General features: G+C 48.4%; 1 protein-coding gene across 1 annotated transcript in view; it reads right to left on the reverse strand.

Moving 5' to 3' along the window:
• Positions 1-20,219, reverse strand: part of LOC144825364 (uncharacterized) — a 158,065-nt gene that overhangs the window by 7,522 nt on the left and 130,324 nt on the right. The window contains exons 6-7 of the mRNA XM_078684151.1: positions 6,932-7,201; positions 4,264-4,317 (exon numbers count right to left, since the gene is read on the reverse strand). Coding sequence (XP_078540277.1) covers positions 4,264-4,317; positions 6,932-7,201 — 324 coding nt within the window. The remainder of the gene's footprint in view (positions 1-4,263; positions 4,318-6,931; positions 7,202-20,219) is intronic.

Here is a 20,219-nt window from a genome sequence, read left to right on the forward strand (position 1 = left end):
AGAGAGGTTTAAGAGAGAGAGAGAGGGGTGATGAGAGGTTAGAGAGGTTTAAGAGAGAGAGAGAGGGGGATGAGAGGTTTAAGAGAGAGAGAGAGGGGTGATGAGAGGATAGAGAGGTTTAAGAGAGAGAGAGAGAGAGGTGATGAGAGGTTAGAGAGGTTTAAGAGAGAGAGAGAGGGGTGATGAGAGGTTAGAGAGGTTTAAGAGAGAGAGAGAGGGGTGATGAGAGGTTAGAGAGGTTTAAGAGAGAGAGAGAGAGAGGTGATGAGAGGTTAGAGAGGTTTAAGAGAGAGAGGGGTGATGAGAGGTTAGAGAGGTTTAAGAGAGAGAGGGGTGATGAGAGGTTAGAGAGGTTTAAGAGAGAGAGGGTGAGAGGTTAGAGAGGTTTAAAGAGAGAGAGAGAGAGGGGTGATGAGAGGTTAGAGAGGTTTAAAGAGAGAGAGAGGGGTGATGAGAGGTTAGAGAGGTTTAAGAGAGAGAGAGAGAGAGGTGATGAGAGGTTAGAGAGGTTTAAGAGAGAGGAGGTGATGAGAGGTTAGAGAGGTTGAGAGAGAGAGAGGTGATGAGAGGTTAGAGAGGTTTAAGAGAGAGAGAGGTGATGAGAGGTAGAGAGGTTTAAGAGAGGGAGGGTGATGAGAGGTTAGAGAGGTTTAAGAGAGAGAGGGGTGATGAGAGGTTAGAGAGGTTTAAGAGAGAGGGATGGGGTGATGAGAGGTTAGAGAGGTTTAAGAGAGAGAGGGGTGATGAGAGGTTAGAGAGGTTAAGAGAGAGAGGGGTGATGAGAGGTTAGAGAGGTTTAAGAGAGAGAGAGGTGATGAGAGGTTAGAGAGGTTTAAGAGAGAGAGGGGTGATGAGAGGTTAGAGAGTTTAAGAGAGAGGAGGGGTGATGAGAGGTTAGAGAGGTTTAAGAGAGAGAGGGGTGATGAGAGGTTAGAGAGGTTTAAGAGAGAGAGGGGTGATGAGAGGTTAGAGAGGTTTAAGAGAGAGAGGGGTGATGAGAGGTTAGAGAGGTTTAAGAGAGAGAGGGGTGATGAGAGGTTAGAGAGGTTTAAGAGAGAGAGAGGTGATGAGAGGTTAGAGAGGTTTAAGAGAGAGAGGGGTGATGAGAGGTTAGAGAGGTTTAAGAGAGAGAGAGGGGTGATGAGAGGTTAGAGAGGTTTAAGAGAGAGAGAGGGGGTGAGAGGTTAGAGAGGTTTAAGAGAGAGAGGGGTGATGAGAGGTTTGAGAGGTTTGAGAGAGAGAAGGGTGATGAGAGGTTAGAGAGGTTTAAGAGAGAGAGAGGTGATGAGAGGTTAGAGAGGTTTAAGAGAGAGAGGGGTGATGAGAGGTTTAAGAGAAGAGAGAGAGGGGGATGAGAGGTTTAAGAGAGAGAGAGAGGATGAGAGGTTTAAGAGAGAGAGAGAGGGGTGATGAGAGGATAGAGAGGTTTAAGAGAGAGAGAGAGAGAGGTGATGAGAGGTTAGAGAGGTTTAGAGAGAGAGAGAGGGGTGATGAGAGGTTAGAGAGGTTTAAGAGAGAGAGAAGGGGTGATGAAGAGGTTAGAGAGGTTTAAGAGAGAGAGAGAGAGAGGTGATGAGAGGTTAGAGAGGTTTAAGAGAGAGAGGGGTGATAGAGGTTAGAGAGGTTTAAGAGAGAGAGGGTGATGAGAGGTTAGAGAGGTTTAAGAGAGAGAGAGGTGATGAGAGTTAGAGAGGTTTGAGAGAGAGAGAGGTGATGAGAGGTTAGAGAGGTTTAAGAGAGAGAGAGAGAGAGGTGATGAGAGGTTAGAGAGGTTTAAGAGAGAGAGGGGTGATGAGAGGTTAGAGAGGTTTAAGAGAGAGAGGGGTGATGAGAGGTTAGAGAGGTTTAAGAGAGAGAGAGGTGATGAGAGGTTAGAGAGGTTTAAGAGAGAGAGGGGTGATGAGAGGTTAGAGAGGTTTAAGAGAGAGAGGGGTGATGAGAGGTTAGAGAGGTTTGAGAGAGAGAAGGGTGATGAGAGGTTAGAGAGGTTTAAGAGAGAGAGAGGTGATGAGAGGTTAGAGAGGTTTAAGAGAGAGAGGGGTGATGAGAGGTTAGAGAGGTTTGAGAGAGAGAGGGGGGATGAGAGGTTAGAGAGGTTTAAGAGAGAGAGGGGCGATGAGAGGTTAGAGAGGTTTAAGAGAGAGAGGGGTGATGAGAGGTTAGAGAGGTTTAAGAGAGAGAGGGGTGATGAGAGGTTAGAGAGGTTTAAGAGAGAGGGGTGATGAGAGGTTAGAGAGGTTTAAGAGAGAGAGAGGGGTGATGAGAGGCTAGAGAGGTTTAAGAGGAGAGAGAGAGGGGTGATGAGAGGTTAGAGAGGTTTAAGAGAGAGAGAGAGAGAGGTGATGAGAGGTTAGAGAGGTTTAAGAGAGAGAGAGAGGGGTGATGAGAGGTTAGAGAGGTTTAAGAGAGAGAGAGAGAGAGGTGATGAGAGGTTAGAGAGGTTTAAGAGAGAGAGGGAGGGGTGATGAGAGGTTAGAGAGGTTTAAGAGAGAGAGAGAGGGGGATGAGAGGTTAGAGAGGTTTAAGAGAGAGAGGGGTGATGAGAGGTTAGAGAGGTTTAAGAGTGAGGGGGGATGAGAGGTTAGGGAGGTTTAAGAGAGAGAGGGGTGATGAGAGGTTAGAGAGGTTTAAGAGAGAGAGGGGGATGAGAGGCTAGAGAGGTTTAAGAGAGAGAGGTGATGAGAGGCTAGAGAGGTTTAAGAGAGAGAGGGGGGATGAGAGGTTAGAGAGGTTTAAGAGAGAGGGAGGGGGGATGAGAGGTTAGAGAGGTTTAAGAGAGAGAGAGGGGGGATGAGAGGTTAGAGAGGTTTAAGAGAGAGAGGGGGGATGAGAGGTTAGAGAGGTTTGAGAGAGAGAGGGGGATGAGAGGTTAGAGAGGTTTAAGAGAGAGGGGGGATGAGAGGTTAGAGAGGTTTAAGAGAGAGAGGGGGGTGAGAGGTTAGAGAGGTTTAAGAGAGAGAGGGGTGATGAGAGGTTAGAGAGGTTTAAGAGAGAGAGGGGGTGAGAGGTTAGAGAGGTTTAAGAGAGAGGGGGGATGAGAGGCTAGAGAGGTTTAAGAGAGAGAGGGGCGATGAGAGGATAGAGAGGTTTAAGAGAGAGAGGGGGTGAGAGGTTAGAGAGGTTTAAGAGAGAGGGAGGTGATGAGAGGTTAGAGAGGTTTAAGAGAGAGAGGGGTGATGAGAGGTTAGAGAGGTTTAAGAGAGAGAGGGGGTGAGAGGTTAGAGAGGTTTAAGAGAGAGGGAGGTGATGAGAGGTTAGAGAGGTTTAAGAGAGAGAGGGGGGGTGAGAGGTTAGAGAGGTTTAAGAGAGAGAGGGGATGAGAGGTTAGAGAGGTTTAAGAGAGAGAGGGGATGAGAGGTTAGAGAGCTTTAAGAGAGAGAGGGGTGATGAGAGGTTAGAGAGGTTTAAGAGAGAGAGGGGATGAGAGGTTAGAGAGGTTTAAGAGAGAGGGAGGTGATGAGAGGTTAGAGAGGTTTAAGAGAGAGGGAGGGGTGATGAGAGGTTAGAGAGGTTTAAGAGAGAGAGGGGTGATGAGAGGCTAGAGAGGTTTAAGAGAGAGAGGGGTGATGAGAGGCTAGAGAGGTTTAAGAGAGAGAGGGGTGATGAGAGGTTAGAGAGGTTTAAGAGAGAGAGGGGGGATGAGAGGCTAGAGAGGTTTAAGAGAGAGAGGGGGGATGAGCAGAGATCTTGGAGCAGTTTGAAAAAGAGAGACAATGTGCAGATGGAGAGATGTTAGATCAGTTTGAAAAAGAGAGATGACACGCAGAGAGATCTTAGAGCGGTTTGAAAAAGAGAGACAATGTGCAGACAGAGAGATCTTAGATCGGTTTGAAATCGAAAGGTGATAGACGGATTGAAGGCCTCCCTGGGCAGTTCTTCCGACCTCCTGCTATCTTGGAGTGGATGAACCTCTCAGTCACATCTGTTTTGCTACTTTTCCTCTAAATGGACATTAACCTAAAGAGTTCATCTGGTGGTCAACATGGATAAACTTTCAGTGATTATAGCTTGCTGTGGACTCAGTTGTGACTTACTCCGGAGTTCCAATGAGTTAGTGTGGCTATGAAGGCTCTGGTTTTCTACCTAAACTGGTTTATACAGGTCATAAAGTCCTCCTCACCAAGGGGTATTAGCCTTAGGAGGGCACTGGTTGTCGTGACTTGGGAGGCTAATGTTTCATTGTTGTCATCATCCCTCTGGTCCTTAACTCAAGACTGCCTGATGGACACTGGGTGTACCACAGTCAGATGATGGCTGTCATACCTGTTTGAAAACTTTCATCGACTGACATCACAGGGCAGGACTTCTGAACATCATCTGAAAAAGAGAAAATGTCAAGGATTATTGGTGGGTTTTTCACAACGTAGCAGAAAAATAGTAATTTAGGGCCCAATTTAGACATCAAAGGGTGCGGGACTCTGTGCGGTGGGTGCCCCATCCCCTGACCATGAGCTCCAGAGGCTGCAACGCCCTTGGGGATGGACGGGACATCCGCCACGCAGGTGATGGAGATGACAAGGAAGGCCCATCATTTCTCTATAGGAGCTCTTAGTATCTGATACTTCCCCCCCCCCTTTGGACATTTACAACCAGGTTATAATTGAAATAAAAGCCCTTCTTTCTCAATGACCCTTGCAGTCTGTAGGGCTGACAGAAGTCTTCTTAAGAGAGCTGGACATTAACAAAATCAAGAAGTGCACATTTGTCCAAATAAACACACCTCTGATGTCCCTGGCTGCAACCCCAAAGTCTGGAACTCACTCTCTCCCTTTATACAACCTCCCCCCTCCCTCCATTGCTTCTCAGTCTCCCATCCTTGCCCTCGGCTCTCTCTCATCCCAGGAAGCTCGGTCCATTGATTCACTCCATGCTTTGTTTTCCTGTCCTTCCAGCAGTGCCTCTGGTTTAGTTCATGATCTTGTTCCATAACCAGTGGGATGAGCTCCTTGGCCTTGTACGAGTGATAGACCAATTCCATATCAATCAATAACTCTTATAAGAATATAGGTGGAGATCCTGTAAAGCAGAGTTCGGGGAGGGGCACTCTGACCTGCTCTAGTGGAGGGGGGCAGCCTCTGGTCCAGAGAAGCTTTTATTTTAAAAGAGAGACTGACATCATGAGTAAAACTGTGCTCTGGTTTTACAGAAAACAGAGGGGCAGTGAGTAATAGTGATTAGCAGTGAGTCTAAGTGAGTAGTAGTGAGTAGCAGTGAGTGAGTGAGTGAGTCTCCGGTGAGTAGGAGTGGGTAGAATTGAGTCACATTGAGTAGCAGTGAGTAGCAGTGAGCCACAATGAGTAACAGTTAGTAGCAGTGAGTTACAGTAGGTAGTATTGAGTAGCACTGATTCTCAGTGAGTAGCAATGAGCCACAGTGAATAGCAGTGAGCCACAGTGAGTAGCACTGGGTAGCAGTGAGCCATAGTGTGTAGCAGTGAGTAGCAGTGATTTACAGTGAGTAGTAATAAGTAGCAAAGAGTAGTAGTGAATAGCAGTGAGTAGTATTTAGTAGCAGTGAGTCACAGTGCATAGCTGCGAGCAGCAGCGATCACAATGAGTAGTAGTGAGCAGGAATGAGTCACCGAGTCACATTGAGTAGTAGTGAGTAGCAGTGAGTAGGAGTGAGTCACAGTAAGTCACAGTGAGTAGAAGTGAGTAGCAGTGAGTTGCAGTGAGTCACAGTGAGTAGTAGTGAGTTGTAGGGAGCAGCAGTGAGTAGCAGTGAGTCACAGTGAGTAGTAGTGAGTAGCAGTGAGTAGGAGTGATTAGCAGTGAGTACCACTTTTATAGAATAATTATAAGAAAATAGGTTTGCCTTGCTGGGAGTGGGGGGCGCGAATAGTTTTTTACTTAATCAAATGTGGGGCACGGTATCAAATACATCTGAAGACCACTCTTCCAAAGTCTCCAAAAAACTTTCAGTCAAAAAAGGATGGTGCAAACTCTTTTGGGACAAAATCTGTTTTTCTATGCAAGAGTTTGTTTCATGTTAGCACATTGTGAGATTAGTCTTTGGAGGATCCATGGTGTGACTCAAAACCAAAAAGAAGGATGGAACAGAGTGTACAGACTCTGCCCCCCCCCCCCACGCTGTAGTTCCCCTTCTAGCCAGCGGTGGTGCACTAGAGCGGGCACCAGACACAAACCAGCAGGCGCGGCCTGTGCAGGTAAGAGCGGTAAGGCTGGTGGGTGGGTGGGGCGGAGTCTACAGGCGCAATGCAATAATTTGGCCCAAGCACTCGATGGTTTCAAAAAACAGGCCATGCCATGAGCAGGGTCGGACTGGCCTATAGCGCAATCGGGCAGTGCCCGATGCGCCGGTCCGACTGGTCAGTGTCATGCCGGTGTGGGACGGTTTTATGGGGAGTGGGGCCATGTCTTACAGTTGATTTCCCTGATATGACCACTTTTTCTATTTTAGTTATTGGCTTTGCTAATGAGGACACTGTTATTTTGAGGCCCGGATCTATTCTGGCCATATGACAGACCCACCAGAGTTTGGAACTCTGCGTCTCCCTAATGGATTGTGCGAAGCAATCCATGGAGGGTAACACAGAGCTTTAAAAGCCTTTGAGTGAAGCCCCAGACACACCCACTCTATATTTAAAGGTACACTAGTCCTATGAATGTGCCAAGAGCCTGTAAGAATACTTCAGGGCACTATTCCATCCTCAAGCCTCACTTGTGGGACTTCAACCATCTACGACGATACTTACTGGCGAAGATGATTTAACATTACTGTTTTAGAAATGCCACTTTTAGGTTCTGATCTTTGTGCCTGATGTTTCATCTCAGTCCTGTCTGTTGTAACTGAAGACCACACCTACATGTCTGCAGAGATTGTTCATATTTCATCAACATTATCAGAGTCTTGTATTCCACTCACATCCCCTCTTGCAGTGACCATGCACTGTGACACCACTTGCCTTTGCCTTCGTACGTGTAGTTGTGTCTCGCCTTGTACGACGCAGCGCAGTTGACGGGTTGGCCATGCGGGTCGCTGCTCCATTCCACCACCCCGTAGCTCCACCTCTTCCCACTTTCCACCAGTGTGGGTGGCCGTTGTCCTTCCTTGTTGTTAATGAAAACCTTCACTTGGTCACTGGGGAAGAAGTCTGTGATCAGACAGGCGGGCCCCGTCTGGTTCTCGCTGCCGGCGGCTGGCTTCAGGCGGTACACCGAAGGTGGCGAGTTTCGTAAATCTGAAACATCGAAGGTCGAGGAGAACGTTTGTGAATACAATCCAAAGCTAAGTCTATTCAGATTAATTTACAAAACATAATTCATTCCCTATGAACTGAAGTTAAACTATAAAAGTTAAATCCATATCTTTTCTACGAAGGGCCACATTTATAATTTTTTCGTGCAACGCAATGCTTCAAGACAACTTCCTGTGCTGCGGGAAAGGGAGAGAGCAGGAATGCGCCATATATACAAGATACAGTGAACTCTGTCCTCTGCCTGCGCTGGAGCACAACCTGCAGCCCGGCGCCAAAGCAAGCATCCTTACGCCATGGAGCAAGGGGGCCTGCATTGAAGGCAGGATTGTTTTTGTGTAGGAAGGGGAAGCTGCATAGAAACTATCCTTTGAGGGATTTTCCTTTTAATAGGTGTTCTGCAGGATGCAGCACACGTGGAAGAGGAACCAGCAAGGATAAATCAAGATATTTCTCCTCGTTGCACCTCTGGTGGGGAAGCGTACAATTCCAACACCACATTCTGAGGCCTACCAGTGTAGGTAAATCAAGGAATGCCTCAGAAACATGGATGTATGCATGGGAACACCCACGCTCCACCCATGTATCGTCCCCACCAAGCGACGCGTGCTCCCTTGATGTACCCCAAATTTACCAAGGCACGACAGGTGGCCTTGCGTGAATTGTTAAGTTTCATCCTGGGTTTTGCATCGCCCTGTGTTCCCTTGTGTGATGTGAGGGTGATGCAAAACCTTAACACATATGAACGTGAATATCTCTGGTGCCCTCTGACCCTCACTGGCTTCCTTGACTTACTGAGGCCCAGTCATAACAGGCACTTTGATTACATAACATAGCTCTACATTACAGACTCTAAAACGTATGCCTCAAAACCACATCTGGAAATCTCCACCTCCCTCTCATATCTTTTACTGTCCAGAGATCTCTGCCCGGGCGGAGGAGGTCTGCATGCGCAGGTACAACATTCAACCATGTTGTAGTAAGTGTTGGCGGGACAAGGGAGGGGCTTGCAAATGGGGAGTGGTTACTCCTAAATGGTGGCCTCACCAAAATTGAACGAGGCCTTTAAAGAGAGACATCTAATACAAAATATACAACCACAAAAGAGTAAGACAGCTGAAAACATATGTAAGTTCACTAAAGTACTGGCAAAATAATCTTAAATCTGCTGTTGGCATAGGTGTAACCCATGAATTCCACTCTGTGGAATTCCGTGGAGTTACATAAAATCTCTGCAAGATTCCTGGAGTTCCGCCAATGGGCGGAAATAGACACGTGACACGGCTTGTGCGTGATTTAGCACCGGAAGCGTATTCAGCGGGACTCGTTGCTGCGTTGTGTATATGGGAAGGAGCAGAGCACACCATATCTACTAAGATGTGGCCCCTCTGCTCCCCCTGCATAGGCACAATACTGCCCCAGCGCAGTCACACTTGTCACAAACACCCGGGGGGATTAATTATGGGAAGTCTGGCTTTGGGCTGTGAGGGGTCCCATCCAGTACAACACCTGTGCTTTCAGGCATTCCCCACTTTGAATGTGTGCTGTACAATGCAGCCGACAGGCAAAGTGGAGTAACAAGGAGAAAAAATAACACATTTCTCCTCATTATGCCTGCCTCAAGGAGGGGCAGGTGGGAGCCTGAGTCACATGAGGTTCAGCGGCACAGCACGGGGGCATCTATCGAGGGGGCAGATAGGAGCCTGAGTCACATGAGGTTCAGCGGCACAGCACGGAGGCATCTATCGAGGGGGCAGGTGGGAGCCTGAGTCACATGAGGTTCAGCGGCACAGCACGGGGGCATCTATCGAGGGGGCAGATAGGATCCTGAGTCACATGAGGTTCAGGGGCACAGCACGGGGGCATCTATAGAGGGGGCAGGTGGGAGCCTGAGTCACATGAGGTTCAGCGGCACAGCACAGGGGCATCTATAGAGGGGGCAGATAGGAGCCTGAGTCACATGAGGCCAGCGGCACCGCACGGGGGCATCTATCGAGGGGGCAGATAGGAGCCTGAGTCGCATGAGGATCAGCGGCACCGCACGGGGGCATCTATAGAGGGGGCAGATAGGAGCCTGAGTCACCTGAGGCTCAGGGGCACAGCACGGGGGCATCTATAGAGGGGGCAGATAGGAGCCTGAGTCGCATGAGGATCAGCGGCACCGCACGGGGGCATCTATAGAGGGGGCAGATAGGAGCCTGAGTCACCTGAGGCTCAGGGGCACAGCACGGGGGCATCTATAGAGGGGGCAGATAGGAGCCTGAGTCACATGAGGTTCAGCGGCCCAGCACGGGGGCATCTATAGAGGGGGCAGATGGGAGCCTTAGTCACATGAGGTTCAGCGGCACAGCACGGGGGCATCTATAGAGGGGGCAGATGGGAGCCTGAGTCACATGAGGTTCAGGGGCACAGCACGGGGGCATCTATAGAGGGGGCAGATGGGAGCCTGAGTCACATGACGTTCAGGGGCACAGCATGGGTGCATCTATAGAGGGGGCAGATAGGATCCTGAGTCACATGAGGTTCAGGGGCACAGCACGGGGGCATCTATAGAGGGGCAGATGGGAGCCTGAGTCACATGAGGTTCAGCGGCACAGCACGGGGGCATCTATAGAGGGGGCAGATAGGAGCCTGAGTCTAATGAGGCTCAGGGGCACAGCATGGAGGCATCTATAGAGGGGGCAGAAGGGAGCCTGAGTCACATGAGGTTCAGCGGCACAGCACGGGGGCATCTATAGAGGGGGTGGATAGGAGCCTGAGTCACATGAGGCTCAGGGGCACAGCACGGGGGCATCTATAGAGGGGGCAGAAGGGAGCCTGAGTCACCTGAGGTTCAGCGGCACAGCACATTGGCATCTATAGAGGGGGCAGATAGGAGCCTGAGTCACATGAGGTTCGGGGGCACAGCACTGGGCATCTATAGAGGGGGCAGATAGGAGCCTGAGTCACATGAGGTTCAGGGGCACAGCACGGGGGCATCTATAGAGGGGGCAGATAGGAGCCTGAGTCACATGAGGTTCAGGGGCACAGCACGGAGGCATCTATAGAGGGGCAGATAGGAGCCTGAGTCACATGAGGCTCAGGGGCACAGCACGGGAGCATCTGTAGAGGGGGCAGATAGGAGCCTGAGTCACATGAGGCTCAGCGGCACAGCACGGGGGCATCCATAGAGGGGGCAGAAGGGAGCCTGAGTCTCATGAGGTTCAGGGGCACAGCACGGAGGCATCTATAGAGGGAGTAGATAGGAGCCTTAGTCACATGAGGCTCAGGGGCACAGCACGGGGGCATCTATAGAGGGGGCAGAAGGGAGCCTGAGTCACATGAGGCTCAGCGGCACAGCACGGGGGCATCTATAGAGGGGGCAGAAGGGAGCCTGAGTCACATGAGGTTCAGCGGCACAGCACTGGGGCATCTATAGAGGGGGCAGAAGGGAGCCTGAGTCACATGAGGTTCAGGGGCACAGCACGGGGGCATCTATAGAGGGGGCAGGTGGGAGCCTGAGTCACATGAGGTTCAGGGGCACAGCACGGGGGCATCTATAGAGGGGGCAGATAGGAGCCTGAGTCACATGAGGTTCAGGGGCACGGCACGGGGCATCTATAGAGGGGGCAGATGGGAGCCTGAGTCACATGAGGCTCAGGGGCACAGCACGGGGGCATCTGTAGATGGGGCAGATAGGAGCCTGAGTCACATGAGGCTCAGCGGCACAGCACGGGGGCATCTATAGAGGGGGAAGAAGGGAGCCTGAGTCACATGAGGTTCAGGGGCACAGCACGGGGGCATCTATAGAGGGGGCAGAAGGGAGCCTGAGTCACATGAGGTTCAGCGGCACAGCACGGGGGCATCTATAGAAGGGGCAGCTAGGAGCCTGAGTCACCTGAGGCTCAGGGGCACAGCACGGGGGCATCTAAAGAGGGGGCAGATAGGAGCCTGAGTCACATGAGGTTCAGGGGCACATCACGGAGGCATCTATAGAGGGGGCAGATAGGAGCCTGAGTCCCATGATGTTCAGCGGCACAGCACAGAGGTATCTATAGAGGGGGCAGACAGGAGCCTGAGTCACATGAGGCTCAGGGGCACAGCACGGGGGCATCTATAGAGGGGGCAGATAGGAGCCTGAGTCACATGAGGCTCAGGGGCACAGCACGGAGGCATCTAAAGAGGGGGCAGATAGGAGCCTGAGTCACATAGGGAGCAGTCACATGAGGACTTTTTAAATGACCTGATCCAGACACAGCACGTTGATTTTGAAAACTGTTCATTGACATGGAGAGTCAGGGAGATGCCGCCATCCTCCTTGGGCACCAGCCACGCCCCCCTCCCCACCCTTTTGGGATTTTTCTAATCTCTGATGAAATTCTTTGGAGCTCAGGGTTCATTGGAGCACTGGGTACAGAGGACAAGGGGGGCCCCCACCCTATTTGGTTATTAATTAGGAAGTTAATTATTGTACCAAGTTTGAAGCCCTGTCTCAGCTTGAAGAGCAGGAATAACCTTTGGCATTAGAGGTTAAAGGGTGAAGACTACTGGAGCCAGAGAGCTACCTTGAAGGAGCAGGAAGCAGCTGAGAAGCATGACTTGGAATGTGGCAGGGCTGAGATCTGTTTTAAATGGTGATCATGAGGTTACTGTGCTGAAATCATTCCATAATATACGTCTAAAAGGGATATGGGATGGTTCGGGTGGGCTCACCTCACATTATAACACATTTTATGCACACACCTCGCCAGTATTGCAGTTGAGAGCAAGGGGAGGGTTGGCAATGCTTGACCCTAGGCTGTTAGATGAAGTTGGCCATCTCCAGCTTAACTATCACATTGAGAGTTCTTCTACCATTTACCGAGAATATAAGAGTCCTTGTGGTTAATGTTTACAATTCACCCTCCTCAGGAGAAGTTTTAGAGACAGAAGAATCTAAGTTTCCAAAGGTTATTTTCAAAGGCATAGTTTCACCTTGGATAGTGTTAGCAGGTGATTTTAACTCACGCCCATGTCTTTGAGGAGGCAACATGGGCGGAGGTAGATCCTGGTAATGTCTCTCATTCCTGCCAGGGTGTCATGTTTAATATTCCAGCAGCCACATTTAATCTTCTTAACTTGCTGATGAATCTAGTTATTCCTTCCCTGATTTTGTACCACCTTTTAAGGGAAGAGAGTGTAGCTCTGTTATTGACTTTATTTGGTTTCGGCGGGGTTGATACCCTTGCTTCTACCTTTATCACAGAATGGACATTAGTAGCGGTCGCAATCTGCGAGTGTCGCAGTTTAGGTGGATTGATCGAGAAGAAGAAAAGGTAGTCGCTCCATGTAAAGTACCTCTGCAGTTTACAGGACCAAGGACCGAGGCTTGCGTGGGGAATGAAAAGGACCTGAGGACTTTTTAAATGACCTGATCCAGACACAGCACGTTGATTTTGAAAACTGTTCATTGACAGATGCCTCAGATCAGATCATAATATCTCCTTTTCTAATATCTGAGAATCAGTGCATAAGGGACTTCCGGGGGGGGGGGGGGGGGCAGCCAGGCCCGAGTGCTTCAACAAGAGTTGTTCTTCAGTTCATAAGGAACTGTCAGGGTCGGCTCTAGGCTCATGGCGGCCCTGGGCAGGGAGCGTAGGTAGGGGCCCCTGAAGAGGGCGTCCGGGCAGGGCGGAACTGGGGGCCAGTGAAGAGGGGGGGGGGGGGGGGTCAGGGTGTTTGGAAGTGGAACCGAGCCGGAGGCTGCCTAACCCCTGCCAGGAGCCGCCACACAAATATGTATCTATCCTCAGAGGAATAATATATTAAGGATATACATTGGTGTGGCGGTCCCTGGGTTTTGGCGGCCCTGTGCAGGTGCAAAGCTTGCACATGCCTAAGGCCGCCCCTGGAACTGTTGAAGTTCTTACCTCAAATACCAAGGGTGAGGAGTTAGTAATGGAGGCCAGAGAGCGGTTTAGTCGAGCTTGCAACATCCGGAAGGCAGTACTTAAAATGGAGGCATGGGGTGAGTGAGGGGATGTATGTGAGTCTGGACAATATTGAAACAGGACTTTTTAATGAGGCAGCTCTCCCAGACAGACCCACACCACTCCTGCACAGGTTTGGGGCAGCCATTCTGAAGCTGTTTATGCCACAGGTAACACTTTATCCGCTGTCCAGTAGAGGTGACCCCCCTTTGGCAGTGGGAGCCCTCCAAAGGTCGATGCCAGAGACGTTGCAGAAGCGATTGCGTCTCTTCACTCAAACAAAGCTGCTGGCCAGATGGGATTCCAGGAGACCTTTATAAGCCACTTGTGGATGTATGGGCCCTCTGGTCACCCAGCAGCTAAATGCGGCAGTGTGCGGTCAGCTGCCATCTTCTTGCCATCTGTCATTGTACAGGTTTTAAAAAATGGGGATGCAGCCAGCCTGCTCTCGCCCATCTCTTTAGTGGATGCTGAAGTGAAGGTGATGAGGAAGGGACAGTGACATCGATTGAGGACTGGGCGGAGAATGGAATTTTATTTCAGAAGCTCAATGTGGTTTTAGATCAGGGAGGGGAACAATCAAGCAAAACTGTAATCTTTATTTATTAATCACCAAGTATGTTAAGGTGAGGAAGGAGGAAATACAAATGGCCTCCATGGACCTCAGCACAGCCTTCGATACAGTTGATAGAGCCACTTTATGGACTGTGCCTTGGGTGTACATGGGGGCTAGAAGGCTGTCATTCATTTATTGGAAGCCTCAGTTGATGGGACCTGCTCTTTGCACTTTCGGATAGGAAGACAAGTCTGTCGTGGCTGAGTGTTAGCACCTTTGTTGTTAGCTTTATATATGAATCAGTTGGAATGGTTTTTAGTGGTGTCAGGGTGTCCCTCTGGTGGGTGACAGGCAGGGGCCAGCCTTGTTGTACGCGGATGATTCTGTGCTTACAGCCAATCGACTGCAACTTCTAATTGATTGTTTTTATTTGATGACACTCTAGGCTGGAAAAACAATTTGACTAGAGCCTACCTGATGGTGTTAGGGCCTAAAGGAGTTCAAAGTAAATCCCAAAGGACATGGGGACAGCACATTAGCAGAACGAACAAATGTGTCTATGTATGTGTTTGTTCCGATGAACTAAATTACGACTCTTTAGTTAGTGCCGTTCCCCGTCTTCTAGCAAAGTGGCTCATTGTACTGATGCTTTTTCGAGAAGATTAGGACGCCTGCATATTAAAGCAATGATGGTTATTTAAGAGCCACATATGTGCCAGTCTGTCTTTGGGAGTAGAGATCTGGGGGTATGTGTTCTGTTCTTTCATCCAGGTTTAGAGGATACATGTTTTTAGGAGGATTCTGAGATTGCCTCAGTCTGACCCATCAGAAATTCTTCATGAAGAACTGGGAGTCACTTTTACCTTACATTAAATCCAAATCCACCTGTATTATTAGGGTTGTCATTATTAGTGGAGAAGTGTGGCTCAATGGTTAGAGCAGGCAGACCTTGATGCAGAGCTCTGGCCAGGGACCAGGGTTCGATTCCCGCCTCGGCGGGTCTCCAGCTCATTAATTTCCCTGACTGGATATTCTCGCCTCAGTGCCTGTTCTGATCATGGGTCCCACGCTGCAACTCTGGGCAATAGCTTGCTTAGTCTCCACAACGGCCCCAAAAGCGCTGGGATGCCTGGCTGCACCTGGGGGGTGCCCAAAAGTGGACATTTCCCAGAAAAGCCAGGAAGGGTTCCTAAGTGGTATACGGACAGCGCCGGGACACCTCCGGTGGAGGTAGCTGTGCGCTTTACAAATTCCGACGTTTTTTTTTATTATGGTTCAAAAATGACCTGGATTTTAACACAATGATTCTGAGAGACTCTCTGGGGTTGATCGATGGTCATCAGATCCCATGGATACAGATCTCTTGTGGGGGATGGGTAGTCCAGAGGTGTTTCACCAACCAGAGTTAATTGTAAAAAGGATTATTAGTTCCGGATGCAGAAAAAAGGACAGAGAGGGCTTTGAATAAAACTTCCTGTAAGCGCTATGAGATGGTAAAACTCTCTGGTAAATGTGAATGCCATTTAACTCTAGGCCTGCTGGTATTTTATAGGCGCCTCTTGTCTTATTTTCACCTAAATGTATTTCCACAGCTGTTGGTTGGTTGGAATAAACCAAAGGATCCTTTATTTTGAACTTGTGGTACGGCTGCTGCACTCAACACTTTACATATTGTTTTTATTTGTCCAAAGTTAATGATTCTGCAACATAAGTTTGTCCCGTTTTATTGCTGCCACTGGGTTTTAGACAAGTGAGGCTAGCCTTATTATAGTTACAATTTTTAGACAATTGCACGGTTTGTTTTTTATGTTTCTGTCTGGAGTTTTTCTCTCTTTCTGATGATTTTTTTTAAATGTGTTGTGAGGATTTTAACAACTTTATACTATATGTTTGTTTATGGTTTATTATGATAAATCGAACAAAGTTATTTTGACTGACTCACTGGCTCCCTCTGTTAGACCTGTCATTCGTACAGCGGTCTTTCCCCCAAATTGTTGGCTTTTGCCTCATTTTTTTGTTGATTCTTTTTGTTGGCCTTAGGACTCTGAGCACTTTGCCACTGCTTACCAATGCTAAAGTGTACATGTTTCTACACTAAACATAATGATTCTGGCCCATACCTGATTGCCAAATTGGTTGTACCTGTACGTCTCTTGTAAACTGGTATACCACATACCCAGGGCCTGTACTTCAAATGCTACCAGTCGGCCTGCAGCACTCCTTGTGCCACCCACACACATAGCCTTTTAAACCTGTCTCATGCTTGCCACTGTAAGACCTGTGTGTACAGTTTACTGCCACTCTGACTTGGCATTCAAAACTACATGCTAAGCCTTAAACTCGCATTTTATTATATATAAGTCACCCCTAAGGTAGGTAATGAGTATGCCTAAGGGCAGGGTGCCATGTAAGAAAATGTTAGGACATGTACCTTTATGTTTTGCATTACCTGGTAGTGACAAATAGCCTATTTCCTATTTGACTACTGAGATGCCTACCCCTCTCATAGGCCAGCATTGGAAATTCCGTAATACACTTTTAAGCTGTAATTCCTGATCAGAGAGGAGCAGTTTATTTATGTTTGATGTGTTTGGAAGGGTGATGAAAAACCCTACTTACTGGTGAAGATGATTTAACATTACTGTTCTAGAAATGCCACTTTTAGGTACTGATCGTTGTGCCTGACAGCCTGTTTCTTATACAAGGCTGGTTTGGGTGACAGCTACACTTTATGCATTCCTTCTTGACAACCACTAACACAGGAAGGGCTGGGTGTGACAGGACACTCCTGTGCATTCTTCTGCATTCTGATAGCCTTCCAGAGCAGGAAGGGGAGAGGTGGCACAAACTTACATCTGAGTAGGCTGTGTCCTGTCCTCACACAAAGCACTGATTTACCTACCCCAACAGGGTTAGCCTGGCAGACAGGACTGGGTTGAAAGGGATCCTTGTGCATTTCAGCGAGTTCCTTTGAAGTCACCCTCTACATCAAAGGCGTTTTTGGGTAAAAGTGCTGGGTCTCTGACCCCCTAAAAACCGGACACTTCTGAATCGGTCAGAAGGAATGCTGAGTTGCTTGAATGACTCAACTGGACTGCTTTTCTGGAAGGACTGCTTTTATGCTTGTTGCCCTGCTGCCTCTCCCTACCTCTGCTGGACTCTGGTTTCCCTCCAAATGATCTCCAAGGGCTTGCTCGCTTACCTTCTGTTTTCTGAAGTCTCCTACAATTCTGCTGGTGCTGATAGACTCTCCCGTACGTGAGTCATACACTTGCCTGAGGTGTAGTCTCCAAGCTCCAGGCCCCAGAAGTGGGTTCTGCAGTTGTTTACTCACCTACAGCTCCTGGGCCCCTTGAATCAAGCTTTTGGGTTCTTCATGATTGCAAACAGCCCAGTTTGCACTCGTACTGTGACGCTCTCTCGAAGGGTCAGCGCAAGCAACCTCAGCATCCTCTCTATGCTCAGTAAGCATTGTCACCTGCATCTGCAATGCCTCGTCTGCCATCTGTGACACCCGGCAGACCCTTTGTGCCTGCAGCATCATTGCTAGTGATGCTCTACTTGCTGCCAGTGATCGTGTCCACCACGAACGGGGCTCTTGGCTCAGCTCAGCAGTACCTGTTTGGAACTGTATCTGACACGCGCTCCATCGCGTTTGCCCTGAACTTTGGATTTACCCCAGCCTAGTGTGACATAAAGTAACCTTGTAGTGCTATTGACTTCTAAGCACTGTTTGTGGTTTTTTATTTAAAAAAAATCATAATCCCGATTTTTGTCATTTTGGTCTTGTTTTATTCATAAAACGAATATCTATATGTTTAAATCTGTGTGGAGTCCTTTTTGATGTATTCATTGCGTTACTGTGTATATGTGTGGAACAAATACTTTACACAATGCCTTAGTAGATAAAACTGACTGCTCGGTGCCAAGCTACCAGACGGTGAGCACAGTTTATTTTATTCTATGTCTAGCTTACCCTGACTAGAGTGGTGGTTCCAGCCTGACGTGGTTGGGTTCCACTGAATCTAGAACATCATTAGCCTAGTCAATGATACCCTCCACGGTTTGGGTACGCTCCTTACTGCTAAATCTAGAGAATCGCTAACTCATCACTGACTACCTCCAGTGATTGGGTACCCTCCTTACCTCTGAATCTAAAGCATCATTAACCCAGTCACTTATGCCCCCACTGGTTGGGTACCCTCCTTGCCCCTGAATCGAGAGCATTATTAACCCAATCACTGATGCCCCCACTGGTTGGGTACCCTCCTTACCACTGAATGTAGAGCATCATTAACTCAGTCATTGACGCGCTCCACTGGTTTCCTAACTTCCTTACCACTGCAGAAAGAAGGTGGGGGTTTGCCCACGTACTTTATCCAAGGACACTTGTGAAATGTAAGATCAAGATCACCCCAATAGTTGGGTAACTTTGATGGGTGGTCGGCCATGGCTGTTATCTTTAATGTAAAATGTTCAGAACATACCATCTTCAGCTGCCTCCCAAAGTGTGTCTTCCATTGTAAAAATTTTGATGAATTTAGTGGACTTTCTTGTGTGTGATAAAAGCACTGGTTCCAGGTTTACATCAGACAGCGAGAGCGACAGGTCTGTAGACTCAGAAATATTTTGATCATTCCACTGTATATTGAAACCGCCCATTAAATAAAAATTCTAAGATTATAATAAATGTGGAGCAATCATTTCAGCTAGAGAGGAACAAAAATTCAAACTATACCTGGGTATTGGGAATATAATAGTGAACAAGCCCACATTGTTTTTGGGTGGAGTTACATAAAAAGTTAATGCTAATGGGAAATTGGTCATTCAATTGTTTTAATTAACACATTTGAATGGCTGAGCCAGCTTCTCTGTCCTCTAATATTGTTGTACCTGGGGGGCTGCTGTATGTAGGTTAGGGTCTGACCAATCCCTCAGCCAAGGTTCAATCAGACCCAGCATATCAAGATGTTCAGTTTTAAGACAAGAAACATTTTCTCTGCATGAGTATTTTTTGCAAGATTTGTCAAAGTGCTGTGTCGCCCTTGTGCCAAGCAAGGTAAGGCAAGGGCAATGCAACACTGAACTCTGATTTACCAAGCTACGCAAGGCCACCATGTGTGTCCCAGCGGCGCTTCATGAACCTGGAGTAACGCGAGGCAGCGCTAGTCGCTGCGGCGTTCCTGGGGTGGAGTGTGGGGGTTCCCACTCATCCATCCATTGATATTTGCGCATTCCCAGATTTACCATGAGCAGTAGCTCTAGCAATGTATCAAAATGCTATGCCTATACCAGGGGAGGTGCAACGAGGAGAAATATCTTTATTTCTCCTTGTTAATTCCTCTTCTTATGTCTGCTTCATTCTGCAGCACTAGTAGAAAGAGGAAAAAACCTCAGAGGATAGTTTTTGTGCAGGAAGATGTCCCTTCATGCACAAAAGGAATTTTGTCTTTAACGCAGGCTCCCTTGTAACATGACGCGGGTGTTCCTGCGTTGGCGGTTTTAATTGGAGATTCCTTCAACCCCTGGAATCCCAGCTTCTGGCCGTCTTCATTAGGCCCCGCTCCTAACCCAGTCAACTCTGTAAAGAGCCTTGGAGTAATCATCTGTAGCAACCTATGGCTTAAGCCCCAAATCAATCAGTAGTTTCCTCCTTCTTTTTTCACCTCCGCAGAATCCGCAAAATCTGCAGATTCCCTACCAAGGAAGCTCTCATCCTTGTTATCATGGCCCTTGTCACCTCCCGCATCGACTACGCGAACGCCCTGTATCCCGGCATACCAACTCAATCGCCTGCAACTCTTATAAAATCAGGCAGCTAGGCTCATCTTTCGCCAACCCAGACACCAACACATTAGTCCGCTCATGAAGAGCATGCATTGGCTACCTTTAGCCAAACGCTGTCTCTTCAAACTTGGCTGCACCATATTTAAAGCTCTCACCGACCAATCCCCTACCTTCATCTCTTCCCGGATTTAACGCTACACTCCGTCACACAAGCTCCGTTCCTCCCATCTTCACTTGCTCACCATTCCCACCTTCAGACGGAAAAAGCATGGAGGTCTGAGATTTTCCTCCTTAGCCCCCCGTTTCTGGAACTCCCTCCCTAATGAGCTCCAACTGGCCACATGCTACACTAAATTCAGAACTTTCCTGAAAACTCTTTTATTCTCTCAAGCATATCAATAAGTACCCTTCGTCTCAGCTCTTCTTCTCTCAGCACCATGAAACCGCCTAGTGTAAGCGCGCTTAAGAAATATTTTACCATAGCATAACATAGTACACCAGTGCAAGGAGAGGACTACAATGCACCATGTAATGTTAAATATGGCGCATTACTGTGCTCTCCCCTGAAAGATTGATGGATCCACCTCTCTATGAGTGACAATAGCGTGCAGTTCAACCTGGGGTCTGGGGTCACCATTTTACTACCTGTTTTAAAGCCCTGAAGCACCCTCCTCTCATTAGAAGCTTTCTTTACCTCAGGAATCTCACTCAA

The sequence above is a fragment of the Lissotriton helveticus genome, chromosome 3_1, assembly GCF_964261635.1.
Source record: "Lissotriton helveticus chromosome 3_1, aLisHel1.1, whole genome shotgun sequence".
Classification (NCBI taxonomy): Eukaryota; Metazoa; Chordata; class Amphibia; order Caudata; family Salamandridae; genus Lissotriton; species Lissotriton helveticus.